Source organism: Sus scrofa, chromosome 9 (assembly GCF_054392235.1).
Source record: "Sus scrofa isolate SSC_HxYL_T2T_F1_AM1 chromosome 9, Sscrofa_HxYL_maternal_Yorkshire_Landrace_v2.0, whole genome shotgun sequence".
Classification (NCBI taxonomy): Eukaryota; Metazoa; Chordata; class Mammalia; order Artiodactyla; family Suidae; genus Sus; species Sus scrofa.
This window is the reverse complement of record NC_139391.1, coordinates 126,095,108-126,112,642: the sequence shown is the minus strand read 5'-3', so window position 1 is coordinate 126,112,642 and position 17,535 is coordinate 126,095,108. Positions and strand designations below refer to the sequence as shown.

Below are 17,535 nucleotides of genomic sequence, written 5' to 3'. Positions count from 1 at the left end.
TATACGCTATACCCACCCTCCCAATTCTTCCCTCCTCATCTGTTAATTTTTAGTCTCCTGAATAGAATTTTAAAAGTCTCATTATCAATTTTCTTTAAATGGTTATTACTTTCCATGTCCTAAGAAACTCTTAAATATCCTCAGCCTTTAAATAAAGTTTTCCTGGAGAGTTCCCATCGTGGTGCCTCAGAAACGAATCCAACTAGGAACCATGAGGTTGTAAGATCGACCCCTGGCCTCACTCAGTGGGTTAAGGGTCCCTTGTAGCCGTGAGTTGTGGTGTAGGTCGCAGACATGGCTCAGATCTGGCATGCTGTGGCTGTGGTGTAGGCTGGCAGCTGCAGCTCTGATTTGACCCTTAGCCTGGGAACTTCCATATGCCACAGGTGTGGCCCTTAAAAAAAAAAGTTTTCCTCTAGAAGCTTTAATAATTTTATTTTTCTCATTTAGGTCTATGACATTACCTCTAATTTTTGTTCATAGTGTGAGGTTGGGGTTTAGACTCATTTTTTTTCCCTATATAAACAACTGTTCCAGCATCACTTATTGAAAATAATTTCCTTTCCCCACTGAATTCCTTTGACACTTCTGTTTTAAATCAGCTGAGTGTGTAAGAACTGAATTCCTTATGCACTATCACATATGACAAATTTATGGATTGTCAATATTTACAAAGAGCCTACAAGAATTATAATGGGAATACTGAATCTATAGATTAATAACAATACTGAGTCCTCTCACCCATGAATGTGTTATTGTTCTCGATTTAAGTCTTATTTCTCTCAGCAATGCTTAGTATTTTTCAGTATAGATGCCTTATGTTTCTTTTGTTATACTTATTTCAAATAACTTATGTTGCCACAATTGTAAATAGAGTTTTTAAAATTTCATTTTCCAATTGTCTGCTGCATACATATGGAAATAGACTTTTATATTAATCTATATTATTAACATATATGATATACAATTTAATTTTTAAAGACTTCTATCTTTGACCTTAATAAATTCACTTACTAGTTCTAACAACTTTTCATGGATTGTTTAGCATGTTCTATGTACACAATCATGTTTTCTGCAAATAACGACCGTTTTACTTCAAGTTTTTGTGCCTTCCTATTTCCTTTTCTTATTTACTGGACCTCCAGTGCAACACTGAATTCAAGCAGTGCAAATGGACATGGTAGCCTTATTCCTGATTTTAGCAGGAAAGTGTCGAGGGTCTTAACATTAGGTATGACAAGCACAGAATTTTCAGAGATATCCTTCATCAGACTGAGGAAATTCCTGCTTTTCTGAGAATTTTTACTGCAAATGGATATTAAACTAGGATAATTCTTTTTCTGCATCTACTAAAATGACATGATTTTCTTCCTTATTCTGTTAATATGGTGAATTACAATAATTCCTTTTGGACAATTATTTCTTTTCTCCAATCTGTATTGCTAAAAGGAAAAAGTTCTTGTTCACATATTGCTGGATTCAATTTGTCATTATTTTTGTAATAGATTTTTTAGTCTATGTTATGAGAAACATGATCTAAATTGGTTTTTTTGTAATACCCTATGTCAAGTTTTGGAAGCAGGATAATGTATTCCAAGAAAATACTCCCTAACTCATTCTATTTTATGGAAGAAATAATGTATGATTAACATAATTTCCTCCTTAAAAATCTGATAGAATTCATCAATGAAACCACATGGGCCTTTGTTTCACTTTGTTTTTAAGTAACAAAAATTCACTTATTTGGTACTTATATTCAGATTATCTATTTCACCTTGCTTCAGTTGAGTAAATTGTATCTTTGGAGGAATTTTACATCTGAGTTGTAAAATAATAGGCACAGTTGTTTATAATATTCCTTTATTGTCTTTATAGTAGGCTCTATAATGACATTATCTCTTTCCTAACATTGGTACTTCTGTCCTCTCTTTTTTCCTAATATAACTAGCCAATGATTTATTAATTTTGGTATTTTGCAAAGAATCGGTATTTGGCTTTGTTAACTGCTGCTATTTTATTAATTTATATTCTTGAGTTTATTATTTCTTTTCTCCTACTTATTTTGAGTTTACTTTGCTCCTCTTTTTCTAGCCTTAGGCAGACCTTTAGGTCAATGATGATTTTAAACCTTTCTTCTCTTTCTAATTTAGGCATTTTAGAGCTATAAATTTCCCTCTGACTACTGCTTTAGCTGTATCTCACATTTTTTGATATATTTTCATTATCATTCAGTTGGAAATATTTTTTAATTTCCCTTTTGATTCAGTCTTTAATAAGTTACTTAGAAGAGTATTATTTAATTTCAAATTATCTAGAGGGTTAATTCTTAGGTAATTTATATTGATTTATAATTTAATACCACCTTAAAGAACATTTTCTGTAAGATTTCAGTATTTTGAAATTTGTTGAGACTTCTTCTATGGCCAATATATCTCTATTGTCTCAGCAAATGTTTCAAGTGTATTTGAATAGAATGTGTATTCTGCAGTTGTTGGGTACAGTGCTATATAAAACTGAAACAGGAAGTCTCGGTGACCTACAGTTTAAGGACTCAGTATTGTCACTGCTGTGGCTCAGGTTTGATCAATCCCTGGCCTGGGAATTTATGGATGCCAATAATTGCAGCCAAAAAAAAAGTCAAACAGATCAAATGGTAGAGCACATAGTTCAGATTTTCAGATTTTCTATGTTCTTATTCATTTTTTTTATATTGATAGCCAGAAGGAGAGGATCCCTATAATTGTGGAAATAACTCATAATTCTGTCATTTTTAGATGATGTATTAGGTGAACATATATTTGACTGTAGTGTCTTCCTGATTAACTTTATCCTTATGAAATGTCCCTTTATCTCTGATAATACACTTTGCCTTGAAGTTTGCTTTACCTGATTTTTTTTTAGTCACTCAGTTCTTTTACACTTATTAAATGTATATCTTTTTCTCTCTTTTTTCTTTTTTTGTCTTTTTAGGGCCATGCCTGCAGTATATGGAGTTTCCTCGGCTAGGGGTCTAATTGGAGCTGTAGCTGCTGGCCTACACCATAGCCACAGCAACGTGAGATCTGACCTACACCAAAGCTCAGAGCAACACCATATCCTTAACCCAGTGAGCGAGGCCAGGGATCGAACGCATGTCCTCATGGGTGCTAGTCAGTTTGACAGGAACTCCTATATGTATATCTTTTTCATCTTTTACTTTCAACTAATCTGTATCTTTTTACTATCAGTGTATTTCCTGTGGACAGTACTTAGTTACATCTTGCTCTTTCATTCCATCCCACAATTACATTATTTATAATATTTATTACATTAATTAAATTATTAATATAGTTTACAGCCACCATTTTTTAACTGAAGTATAGTTGATTCATAATATTGTGTTAGTTTCAGGTATCCAACAAAGTCATTTTATCTATCTAAAATTCTTTTTCAGATTCTTTTCCATTATAGGTTATTATAAATACTGAATATTGCTCCCTATCCTACACAATGGGTTCTTGTTGTTTATACATTTTACATACAGTAGCATTTATCTGTTCATCTCAAACTTCTAAGTTATCCCTCTCATCCTTTCCCCTTTGGTAACCATAAATTTATTTTATCTATCTATGAGTCTGTTTCTCTTTTGTAAATAAGTTCATCTGTACCATTTTTTAAGGTTTTTTTTTTTAGATACCACCATATGATATCGTATGATACATATACAGATCTGACTTACTTCACTTAGTATGATAATCTCTAGCTCCATCCATGTGCTGCAAATGGCATTGTTTCATTCTTTTTATGGCTAAATAACATTCCACTGTATTTATATATACCACGTTTTTTTTATCCATTCATATGTTAAATAGACACTTTGGTTGTGTCCATGTCTTGGCTATTATAAATTGTGCTGCTATAAACATCTGTCTTTTTGAATTAGAGTTTTCACCTTTTCCAGATATATGCCCAGGAGTGGGGAGTGAGACTGCCAGATTATATGGTAACTCTATTTTTAGTTGTTTAAGGAACCCTCCATACCATTTCTCCACATCAGCTGTACCAATTTATATTCCTCCCAACAGTATAGGAGGGTTCCCTTTTCTTATAACCTCTCCATTATTTATTATTTTTACACTTTTCAAGGATGGCCATTCTGACTGGTATGAGATAATACCTCACTGTAGTTTTCATTTGCATTTCACTAATGATTAGTGATGCTGAACATCTTTTCTTGTGTCTGTTGGCCATCTATATGTCTTTTTGAAGAAATGTCTATTTAGGTCTTTTGCCCATTTATTTTTTTAGTTTGTTTTTTTTTGTTGTTGAGCTGTATAAATTCCTTGCATATTTTAGAGATTAAGCCCTTGTGGGTCACATTGTGTGCAAATATTTTCTCCCAAACAGCTACCATTTTTGCTACTTAGTTTCTGCTGATCCAATCTGTAAATTACTTGTCTCAAACTTTGTTCCTTTTCTGTCTTTCAAGCAAAACAGCTTAATTAATGGTAAACTCTGTCTTCCTTTTGAGTTTATTAAGTATTTAATACAATTCCATTTAAATTTATCTACTGGCTTTATAGAATAACTGCATTATTTATTGTTTTATACATCCTTAACTTTTTAGTCTTACTGTGCTACCTCACATAAAATACAAGAAACTTGCAACCTATAGTTCCATGTACTGCCCCTCCATTCACTATGCTATGGTTTTCACAAGTACTACACCTCCACATTACAAACCCAATTATACAGTGTTATAATTTTTGCTTTAAACAGCCATATATTTAGTTAATAAAAGAGAAGTCTTTTATATACATTCACATATTTACCATTTATAGTGCTCTTTAATTCTTCCTGTAAATTCAAATATAAGCTGGCTTCATTTCCTTCAGCCTGAAGAATGTTCAGAAATTCTTATAGTGCATGGCTGTTTATGATTAAGTATTTATTTTTTAATTATCTGAAAATTTCTTTATTTTACCCTCATCTTTTTTGCGGGGGGGGGGGGGGGGCGGCACACCTGCAGCATATGGAAGTTCCCAGGCTAGAGGTCAGAAGAGGAGCTACAGCTGCTAGCCTACACCACAGCCACAGCAACATCAGATCTGAGCCACGTCTGTGACCTACACCACAGCTCATGGCAACACTGGATCCTTAACCCACTAAGTGAGGCCAGGGATGGAAACTGTGTCCTCACGCATACTGGTCAGGTTCGTTACCACTGCACCACAATGGGAACTCCTACCTTCGTTCTTGAAAGATACTATCACTGAAAATAAAAATTTGGGCAGAGTGCGGGGGATGGGTAAGAACTTTAAAGATGTCATTCCACTGCCTTCTAGCCTTTGTTTCTAATGAGGTCAGCATCATTTGTAACACCATTCCCTTCTATGGCAATGTGTCACTTTATTTGCTTTCAGGATTTTCTAATTAGTCTAGGTTTTCTGCAGTTTGACTATGATGTGCCTATGTAAGGTTTTCTTTGTATTTATTTTGTGGGGTTTTCTGAGTTTAAGTCTGTAAAACTCTTTCACAAAATTTAGGAAATTTTCCGCCATTATTTTCTCAAATATTTTTTTCTGTTTTTCATTTTTTTATCCTTACCATCTTTCTCTCCTCACAATTACATATCAGGCCAGATTTTGCTTTTTCAAATTTTTTATCCATTTTCTCTCTCTCTTCTTCAGATTGGATCATTTCTACCAATCTGTCTTGGGGTTTACTGATGCTTCTTCTGCCATTTCCAATTTATTGTTAAGATGTTGCAGTGAATTTACTTCAGATATTTTATTTTTAGCTCTAGAAAAAACATCTGGCTTTACAGTCTTTTTCTCCACTGAGGTTTCTTATCTGCTCATTCAATATGAACAGAAATTGCTTTTTACCCCTTTAAATGTGATTTTAAGAATTCCTTTAAAATGCTTTTTGCTAACTTCAACATCTGCATCATCTCAGGATTAGTTTCCATTGATTACTTTTTCTCTTCACCAAGGGTCACATTTTCTTGTTTCTTTAATAATTTTGCTTTGTATCCTGGACATCGTAATAGATAGGCTGTTGATACTCTAGAACCGTGTATGCTCCTTCTAAGAGTACTGCTTTTTGCTTAGTTTTAACAGGGGATTAACCTGGCTAAACTTAAACTCAAACTCTGACTCACTGTGGTGGGCAACAGCTGAAACAGTGTTAGTTCTCGGGCCTTACTAGACTGCTTTGAGTCTGCCCCAGGCACGTGCAGTTCTAAAGTCAGAGATCTAAGCAGAATTTATGTGCAGATTTTGATGCTCCCTCTCTGTGGCTCTCTCAATCCAAAGCTTTCTCTCCTCATTTTTCAGCTGCTACTTAGCTCCAAATTCTATCCTCTGGTTCCTTAAGCCAATAAAATTTATGATTTCTATCCAAATCTCCAATTCCAGAGACTGTGTAGGGCCCAACATCAGGCCAAAATCCAGGCAAATAAAAAGCTAACATTCCCTCCTCCAGGTGCTGACTTCTTTCCAGTTTCTGCCTGCTTTGAGACAATTTCAAGTACCTTCAGGGAGTGATTTTGTATATTTTCTCTAGAATTTACAATAGTTATCTGTAGGCCTATTCCAATACAGACCACTCAGACATAGTATTATTTATCTTAATTTATTTGCATGCCTGGGTTTCTCATTCTATTACAAAAACCTCAGTGACAGAGCCCTTTGTGCATGGACTCCCAGTGCTGCCTTCATTTCCTTTTGATTTTCAAAATGTTCCTCTTCTTTACATACTGTTTTTCCTAAGGCATTAGTTGAATTTTTTGCTCTTGTAATCTTTGAACTGTACCCTTCATTTCTGAAATAATTTTTTTTATTTATAATTCTTCCCTGAGTACTGTTCACCTTATTCCAAGTTCGCCTAATTTAGATTTATGTTGTTCTATCATGTTTTGTATCACTTTCTTAATATATATTTTTGAAAATGCAGATTTCAGTTTTGATCTCTACTAGGGACATGTATTTCTGACATGCTTTCATTGTCTATAGATATGTTATTCTGCTCCTTGTTCTCTTTTTTCTAAAAATGATGAGATTTGACCATGACCCTCTTCTGTTGCACATTTTATACGAAATTCTTTTTACTGACTTGTAGGACATCATTCTGGATTGCCTTCTGCTTCACAGAGCTCCTCCTATTGCTTTCACATATTGTTAAAAATATATAGTAGCTTTATTTTGAAATTTCCTGGCTCTTTCTCTTAATCCTCCTTACATCTAGATCCGTTTCTTTCATTTTTGTCTTTTTAGGGCTGCACCTGCAGCATATGGAAGTTCCCAGGCTAGGGGTCCAATCAAAGCTGTAGCCACTGGCCTACACAATAGCCACAGCAATGCCAGATCTGAGCCAGCATCTGCGACCTACACCACGGCTCAAGGCAACACCAGATCCTTAACCCACTGAGTAAAGCTGGGGATCAAACCTGCGAACTCATGGTTACTAGTCAGATTTGTTTCTGCTCAGCCACTACGGGAACTTCTTTCTATTGTCCATATCCTGCTCAATTTCTCATTAGTGTCTGGAAGGGAGCTCTAGCTGGTCAGTTTCAAGAATTCTCAGGGGCTATGGTGCTTCAGCCCCATTTAAGTCTTACTATGAAACACTCTCTGCTATTAGATAGGTCGCAGCACCATTCAGTTTCAGCTGCTGTTTTTAAAGTGGCTTGCTGTACATTCTACTGAATACCTGATGCTTATTTTGTAGTTCTTCTGTTCCCTAGGTCAATCAGACATTGGCTCCCTGGCTTCCCTCTGTCTTCTCCTGGCACAGACGTTAATATCATGAGGCTCTTGTGGATGCTGCTGATCACTCTCCAACAATTATCCATAGGTGATGTATTACCCACTTTTGTTGTAAATATTGTCTGTGGATTTTTGGTTTTGCTATCTAGTTTCTCTGACTGTTGTTATGCAAAGCTTCAGAAGATCCAAAACCCATGCCACAGCTACTGTATTATTTTCCCTTCAGTCAGCAACTTAATAACAGATCTTGAAAGAATGGCAGACTGTTAACCAGATATTTCAAGAAAACAAATTATACAGATAGCTTTTACATCATGTTGGATAAGTAAGAGTTATTAGTAAGTGTCTCTATAAATAAAAGTTAAATTAAATCTATATTATGTATTTTTAATAATGTTGAACTTCTGCCTAAGTCTGCTTACTAAGAAGGACAAAGAGCTTCCCTGTAACATTAAAAGGTTTGTCTTAGTTCTTCTAATATTGTTGACTTGTAATCTTAACACCCTGTTTTTTTAATTTTTTATTTTCCCACTGTACAGCAAGGGGATCAAGTTATTCTTACATGTATACATTACAATTACCATGAATTTTTATTACAGAAATATACTTTTGCTTAAATGCCTGTGGTAGAAAACCACTCACTTTGAGCTATGAATATGGCATAGGCAGTTTATTTTTACCCATTAGTTTTGTGATAATTGAGTCATATTCCATTACTTTGTCACTCTATTTCAGACTTTATAATTTCATTATTAAATAACTGACTTGATTTGCAAATCTAAAAAACATCAAGACCTTTTGTTTTAGCTTTCACGTGGGCCTACTGAAATAAATTCTGTGGTTCTAAAAGATTCACCTCTTTAAAACACTGAGAATTTAAATTTTCTTTATCACTATCTGAGGATGATATGTATCTTTCCTAAGTTTTCTTCTTTTTCTTCTACTATGGACAATTACTATGTGGCAGGCACTGTTCTAATTATTTTAAGCTATTTAAACTTCACAAAACTCTATCTTGACTTTATCATCTATAAAATAGCACATACAGGTGATGAATTTTAATCATTATGCTATACATTACCTCTCAATATGTGTTCATATATGCAAATACATGATGGTGTATACTTTAGTATAGATAGTGTCATGCTTTAGTAGTTAAGAGTTAGGATACTAAAACCAAACTGCAGGGTTTCAAATTCTGGCCTCACTCATTACTGGCTACCTCATCCTTAGGCAAGTTACTTCTCTGTGCCTCAGTCTGTTGTGAAAACAATGAACTATTATAAGAAAAGCATTTAGAACAAAGCCTAGTACAAAGTTAACCATTTTTAAAAATTGAGTAAATGGCAGTATCTGAATGATCATTCTGCAATATTATTTTTTCACTAATATTCCAATATTATTTTGATAGTTCCAAAAATGATCCGTGTTATATGTTACGGAGTTCCCGCTGTGGCTCAGTGGTTAACGAATCTGACTAAGAACCATGAGGTTGCAGGTTTGATCCCTGGCCTTGCTCATTGGGTTAAGGACCCGGCGTTGCTGTGGCTCTGGCGTAGGCTTGGCAGCTAGAGCTCCAATTAGACCCCTAGCCTGGGAACCTCCATATGCCGCAGGTGCAGTCCTAGAAAATGCAAAAAGACCAAAAAAAAAAAAATCTAGTTCATTTATTTCATATTACATTTTACTCTATTGTATAAATGTCAATCTCTATTTATCCATTCTCCTATTACTAGCCATTTAATTTGCTTCCAATGTTTTACTATGCTGCAGTGTGCATGTCTTATGTATGTCTTCTCATGTGCACATGTTTAAGAGTTTCTCTAAAGTACATATGTAGTGGTGGAACTCCTGAACCATCAGGGGTGCACATCTTCAAGTAAACTGAAACTGTCAACATGCTCGCCAAAGGGCTTTGTGCCACAAGAAGCATATGAGCTATTCTGTTTCTCCACATTCCCACTGACACTTGGTATTATCAGACATTAACAATAATTTTTATTCTAGTAACATTACAATGGTGGTAAAATAGCCCATCCTATGCATAATCAAGTATTTATTAAGAATAATATTCTTAACTGTTTTAAGTAAAGAAGAGGCCATCAAAGTGCAAAACAAGATGTTGAGTTCTAGAGCACAGACTTGGAGGATTCAAAGAGTGGCAACAAAATATCTATCAATCATGAGAAAAATAAGCCAGCCATAAAAAACCATGGTTGGTAGGGGAGAAAACCACAACAACAACACTCACCTCAAACTCTCTAAGCAGTTTAGAAATAAGCAAACCCTCTGGAAACTTGGATACAACCTGATAAATAGAAAATGAAATGTAACATAAACAAACACTACTGGAATGCTGGAAGACAAAATATTAAAATAAGACAGTGTAACTTAAATAGTAACAAAGGCAAAAATAATGTCATTATTGAATGAATGAATTCGAGTCAGCATTTTTTAAAATTGGTTTCCAAAAAAGGCAGTGACTTCCAACATTTCCAGATTTGAGAAATCATGATATTGTAATACCACAACTCTCCACAAATTCCTATAGCTCTTAAGCTCAACTAACATATTTAGCTTTAGCTCACATTAAATAAATATTCTATGGCATGATTTCAAGCCTTTTAAATGGTACAAAGAAATGCAATGGACACTATAGAAAATGCTGGAAAATATATTTAAGCAAAGAGAAAATATCCACAGATAATGCACATTAAAATACCTTTATTTAATATAAAAATAAGGTCACTGTTTCTGTTTTTTGATATCATGCCATAGACCTCTTTCCATATCAGGAAATATAGATCACATGTTTACTAACTATAGGGTTTTCAAATATTCAATATAATTAAATTTACCTGATTACTTATGGCTATTTCCTACTTTTCATCATCACAAATATTGCAGTGATTATCATCATATTTGTTATCTTGCACACTTGTACAAATATTTTTAGGATAAATTCCTAGAAGTGGACTAACTCTACCACAACAAAGTATAAAAAGCTTTGTGTTTTCCTAGACTTTTCCAGATATTATGTATTTTATTAAAAACTCTAATTCAAGCTTTGGAAAAATACAAAGTAAAAACTATTCCAAAATCCTGTGACCCAGAGACAGCTGTTGCTGCCTTTCAGAAAACATCCTCTTTAGGCACACACACACTCACATCATTCACAACTTCACATGAAAGGACAATATTAAACATACTATCCTTTAAAACTTGTTTTTAAAGTCCAACAATATATCAAGAAGATAGTTCCATGTAAATTAATTGAGATACACATCAATTTTCTTAGGAGCTACATGATATCCTTTAGTTTGAGTGGATAATTTAATCAATCCTTTATCAAGAATATTTTTCCCAAATGTAATTGTAATGTATACATGTAAGGGTAACCTGACCCCCTTGCTGTACAGCAGGAAAATAAAAAATTTATAAAAAAAAAAAAGAATATTTTCCCTTACTTTTTGTTACCATAAAAAAGTCATATTGAACATCCTTAAATAAATAATTGTTGGACACTTGTCAAATTTCCAAACAAAAAAAAACAGATACTGAGTGCACCAAGGTTTTTGCATTTCTCCCAGTAAAACCACAACAGGTGAAATAGACTAATATAAGGTAATGCTAGGTATAATGACAGTGATCATTCAAATCAGAATTAACAGCTCCCACCAAAATTTTAAGTGTACATACCGTTTGGCTCAACACAAAAGAGCTCAAGAGCTTTCACAAATTAATAAGGAGAAAGAATACATTAGGCCAAGGACATGAACAGGCAAGTCACATAAGAAATATAAATGGTTACTAAGCATAGGAAAAGATGCTCAAAGTAAAAGTCAAGAGGTGTAAGTTAAAACAACATGTTTGGCGAGTGACATTTCAGAGTCAGAGGGAGTATAAATTTGTTCAAAACTTTTAGAAGGCAATTTAGTAATATTTATCAAAAGTTAATACATCCCATACCTTTGGCAAGTCTACTGCTAATGTTCAAGGACACTAACTGCAGTAGTTTCTAATAGCCAAGGTTAGAAATAAACCAAGTGTTAATCAATAACAGATCTCTAAGTGAAATACGGTATATCAACATAATGGGATACCATGCATTTTTTAGAATAATATTTGACATATATATATATATATAACTGGCATTGGAAAGATCTTGAACTGTTATAACAATGATTTATTGGGGTGAGGGGAAGAAAAAAAGAGAATTTATGGAAGAACTTATATTTTCTAAATAATTTTGAGAACACTAATAATGTTTAGGAATATGTAATTTATTTTTTCTGATCTGAAACAATCACTCCATTTGCAGTAAATCTGAAAAGATCGGGTATAAATATAAAATTTAAATACCTGTAGGCAAATTAAACTTAACCACAAATGACACCCAAGTGTATAATCAGTTACTCTCATCCACTTCCCAGAAAAAGAAAATACTTACAAATTTTATCTTATGTTTTAATTCTGGATTGATAGTCCCTCCAGGTCCAACTTGTGCAATAACTGATTTGAAGGTGTTCTCCAACTATGAAAAAGGGGGGGGGGAGGAGTTCAAGTTACAGTAGGAAAAAAAAAGTAAAAGATATATCTGAACAGTTTGTAAAGGAAACATCTATCACAGGATATGTATTTCAATCAAATGGATACTGTTCTTAAGAGGCACTATAACTTTTCACACTATATATTTAGAGTAGAAAGAATCCTTATAAAACTAAACACTGAAATTCTCTGGGATAATTAACATTCTCTAGGTTTTAACATCTTCAATTATGAAATCCCACACTCTTACCAGGAAAGATTTTTGTTACTAATTTTCTTCTGTTTATAAAAATATTCAATGTTTATTAAAAACAGACTTAGTGAACGCCTAATGCAGGCAAGAGATGGGACGGTGGAAGGGACTTGGAAGCCGGGAAGGATAGTGAGCCAGGGAATGTCTCGCCCTACTCTTCCGCTACTAGAGAAATGAAGGAGGAAAGAACCAGGAGGGATACAAAAAGGCTCAGTGAATGTGGTGTGAGCAGATGGAGAGAATTATTACATGATGGCTTCAGTATTCTCTCTGTGAGTTCAGAAGCAAGGTCCACTTCTAAGAACAGTAGGAAAGGGAAGGGAGCTCAAACAGCCGAGAAAGTGGAAAAATAAAGTTAATGAAATAATGGATGATTATCTAAACTCCATGGGTAGGGAGTAATGATAGGAGAGCCCTGAGTTAAGATGGCAGGGTCAGAGGATTTTAGCAAAGAGAAGGCAATGGCATAGAGAGGCCCCAATAAGGTAAAAAGATGATGCAGGGGAATAACTGAAAAAACAGGCTGAAAGCACTGGCGGTTAGGAGCATGGAATACATCCAGACACTAAGGTCCAGTAAGCAGCCACAGGGTAGAGACCCAACTGGAGTGAAATATCATAGAGTTATGTTTAAAGCTGTTAAGTAGATGTTAAAAATATATATTAGAAAAGACAATAAAAGAAAAATACAAATGACCTAAAATCCTATCGCATAATTTTTACCTTCTAAACTTTTTATTTTTTAGATATTTCTTCATATGTCACTTGGCCTGTCATTATGAACAAACTGAGACCTTAAAAAAGGTCGGCTTGTAAAAACCAAAAAATGAAGATAATCTGAAAAATGAAGATAATCTCAGTATCTCCTAAGTTTGACAGGAAAGTGGGATCTAATAAGGGGGGATTAGAGTCCTACGATTAGATTACTAACTTTCACAAAACGCCTCAGCCCTTGGTCGTATGTTCTTTACATTTCTTTGGACCTGCTACAAGATATTTCCTAGTAAGTGAACAATAGAGAATCTAAAGAGAACTGATTTTTCACATCCCACCATTTGACAATTCAACACAACTTATTAAACTGTCACTGCACTAGGTGTTTCAGGGGACAAAAAAAAAGTCACCTCTGACAGTGTCATTCCTCCCAAGCCAGTGACGATTAAGTAGGGAAATGAGGCCTGAGGCTGACTCTGAGCACCATTACAGAAGTACAAAAGTGCAGAAGGATACATCGCATCAATATATACACAAGGCTTCCTTCTAGGGGGGCCTTGAAGGATGGGGAGAATACTGCAGAGGAAGGTGGAAGAGAGGGAAAGAAAATGGAAGGAACATGATGCACAAAGGGAAAAGGATAAAACAGTTTGCCTGAAGGCCCTAGAGAAGTAGTGGAAGAGAATACTGTAGATGGACTGAAGTCATACCGCAGGAGCTCCTTAAAGGCCAAACCAAGGACTTTTTCTTGGTTACCTACACAAAAACTGATGCTAGAGGTTTTTAGCAAGGGAGAGAATTTTCAGAACTTTAATCTGGCAGCAGGAAATTAGACTGGAGGCGTGACAATCAGTTGCAGAGTTTTAACCAGGGTGCCAAGCAAGTGAGAATAGAAAGAAACGATAATACAAAGGTGGATTCCACAGAAATTAGGGAAGAATATAATAGAGAGGAAGGAAGTGATGATTCTACAGGGATGAATAAAAATAGACCAGGGAAAAGCCTCAGAGACTTCAAGTTTTATACAGAACACTAAAGGACTTTGGAACACAGAGGAGGATTTTTGCTGGCTTTTAATCAGTTCCAAGAATCTGGGAGGCAAGTGTCAGGATGGTGATTACAAACATGAGTTGTCTCTATGGAGCATGGCTTATGACATGGTCAGCAAACTATGGCCCATGGATCAAATTTGACCCACCATCCGTCTTTGTACAGCCCATGAGCTACGAATGGTTTCAATATTTTTAAATGATTGAGGAAAGAATAAGAATAATTTTTGTGACAAACATTTTTATGAAATGCAAATGTCAGTGTCCATAAATGAAGTTTTATTGGATTGTGGCCAAATTCACCTATTAGCCTGGTGTCTAAGGTTGCTTCAGCACTACTAAGGCCAGCTGAGTAGTTACGACACACAGGATTTGGCCCTCAAAGCCTCAAATACTTACCGTGTGGCCTTTCAGAGAAAATATTTGCCAAGCCTAGGCTAAGACGTCAAAATAATAGGCTCTTCATTGGGAACATAATGTATCTCAAGAAAAAAAAACGTTTTTTTGGCCTCAAACTAACTGACTAAATTAAGCTGACTTTAAACTGAATGGGATGAGGACGATTTTTAAAATACCAAGTTGGGAATATTTTGGGACTATCTCTAAGTAGAGAAAAGAAGTGATAATGTGGTGGGAAGTAGGGTGGGAGGTAATCAGCGACTGACATGAAGAAAGGAATCAAGAGGGGACCCTGATTTCAAAAATGCTTTAATCTCAAATGCCTACATACCAAACACAAAAAAATGGACAATAAACCAAATAAACTAAAGATTATAAATAAGGGCATAAAGATGGGAATAATTACATATAGATAATTACACATATATATATATGCCATATTCAGATAGGGGACTACAGGACCAGAGAGGAGGCAGGGAAGAGTCCTGAATAAAGATACACTCCTCAGAAAGATGGACAAAGATATGAACAGGCAATTGATAGAAATTAACACTGGCTAGCCAATAAAAGCATAAAGTTCTAGGGAAAAGGATAAAATAGTTTGCCTGAAGGCATTAGAGGATGAAAGACATCGACAGTCAGATATAGTTATTTGCCTATCAAATTGGAATATTACTTTTACAATAATGTCCACCTATTCATTCAACAAATATGAACACATACTATGTGCTTCACATTGCTCTCAGCATTGAATAAACAGGGGTAAATAAACTAGACATGATCACTGGCCTCATGGAACTTACAGTCTAGAGTTGGGAAACCAACATGAAAGTCATATAACTATATAATTACAATTTTGATAAATATTATGAAAACCCCAGAATGTCATGAAAGAATAATGCACCTGAAAGTGTTAGGAAAGCAACTACAGTTAGTGGGGAGAGGTCAGGGGAGGGTTTTCTGAAGAAGTGTTCATTTATACCAAGTATTAGCAAAGGTCCAGAGAAAGAAGCACATTCACACACATCTTAGGTGTTAAATGAAACAACTTCTATGAAGGACAACCCAACTACATAAATGAAAAGTCATAGAGGTACACATTTCTTTAGATGCAGTGATTGCTCCTCTAGAACTTTATCTGTGGAGCAATCAAGATAAGCGTAAATTTGAGCAAGATTTTCATCAATACGGTTATTTTTAATAGCAAAAACTAACAACAGACCAAATTCCCAAGTTAAAAAATGTATGGCATATCCATACTGCAACTAAAAATTATGTTGCATTACAATGTTTAACAACATAGCATGTTCACAATTCATAATTACGACTAAAAAAGCAAGTCACAAACCTGCACCAGAACTATTCCCATTTTATTTTTTTAAAAAAGTCAACTTTTCTGGGTGATAAAATATAGGTGATTTTGGCATTCCCGTCATGGCACAGTGGAAACAAATCCGACTAGGAACCATGACGTTGTGGGTTTGGCCCCTGGCCTCATCAGGGGATTAAGGATCTGGTATTGCCGTGAGCTGTGGTGTAGGTCGCAGACACAGCTTGGATCTAGTGCTGCTGTGGCTGTGGTGTAGGCTGGCAGCTGTAGCTCCAATTAGACCCCTAGCCTGGGAACCTCCATATACCATGGGTGCAGCCCTAAAAAGCAAGAAGTATAGGTGACTTTAATTTTCTTCTGTGCTTTTCTGTATTTCCTATCTTTTGTGATCTGTATTACTTTTGCAACAAAATCTTTTTAAAAATATAGGCACCTGGATGATATTTAGAAATATGAGGGTGGAAGCATTTTGGAAAGAAGATGCATGAAGCTAAAAGCAGAAAGGAACAGAAGCTATATCTTAGAGGACTATACCACAGATCTTTTGGCCATATGGTAAAATATTAATACATTTCTGATAAAGATCACAAAACTGGCACAGACACACATGCAGAAGTGATACTTTCAAATGCTTAAATATTTGTTAGGTATCTCATATGACTAAAAACTAAGTAGTAACGAATGTGACTTGCCATCCTAAAAATTTCATCTGAACTCATGAGAAAACAGTCAGGGAGCAGCTACCCTAAGTTGGCCACAGGATGAAACTTGAAGAATTGCACTAACCACTAAAGGGCTCCTGACAGCAACTGCTTTTATCCTGTTATTTGTTGAGGATATTATTAAGAGACAGTTGAGCTAGGTCATCAAGTGAAATTTAAAAAGCTTCTTTTCTTTGCAATACCAATCACAGCATCCAATTTATGAAAAACTATCAATTGTTTGAGCGCAAATTAAAAGTAGGTGCAGGAGTTCCCATAGTGGCGCAGCCAAAACAAATCCCACTGGAAACCATGAGGTTGCAGATTTGATCCCTGGCCTCACTCAGCGGGTCAAGGATCCGGCGTTGCCGTGAGCTGTGGTGTATGTAGGTCGCAGATGTGGCTTGAATCTGGCATTACTGTGGCTATGGTACAGGCTGGCAGCTACAGCTGCAATTAGACCCCTAGCCTGGGAACCTCCATATGCCATGGGTGCAGCCCTAAAAAGACAAGGCAAGAAAGTAGTTGCAAACTAAGACTAAGCCATGATTTTCAATTCATTTAACACCAGAACTTCTTTTATAATTCCATGTTTACCTACTTTAAATCTCACACTGAATGTTAAAGGTTTCTAAAAGTAGGGTAGGATGGGATATTGATGAAATAAAATTATTTTAAAACAGGACAAAAAAATTAAACATAAAATTCTCTCTCTGCCCATTTGAGCCACTACTCCCCCTTCCCCACTTTAGTGTGCACTCTTCATGTGCATTAGATATTATCTAGATCCCCTT

General features: G+C 35.3%; 1 protein-coding gene across 14 annotated transcripts in view; it reads right to left on the bottom strand.

Moving 5' to 3' along the window:
* TDRD5 (tudor domain containing 5) overlaps window positions 1-17,535 on the bottom strand; it is a 126,589-nt gene that overhangs the window by 49,249 nt on the left and 59,805 nt on the right. For all 14 annotated transcript variants that reach the window (XM_084977792.1, XM_084977799.1, XM_084977789.1 and 11 more), the window contains 2 exons: window positions 12,199-12,282; window positions 10,000-10,056 (listed from right to left, as the gene is read on the bottom strand). In XM_084977792.1, the coding sequence (XP_084833918.1) occupies window positions 10,000-10,056; window positions 12,199-12,282 (141 nt within the window). The remainder of the gene's footprint in view (window positions 1-9,999; window positions 10,057-12,198; window positions 12,283-17,535) is intronic.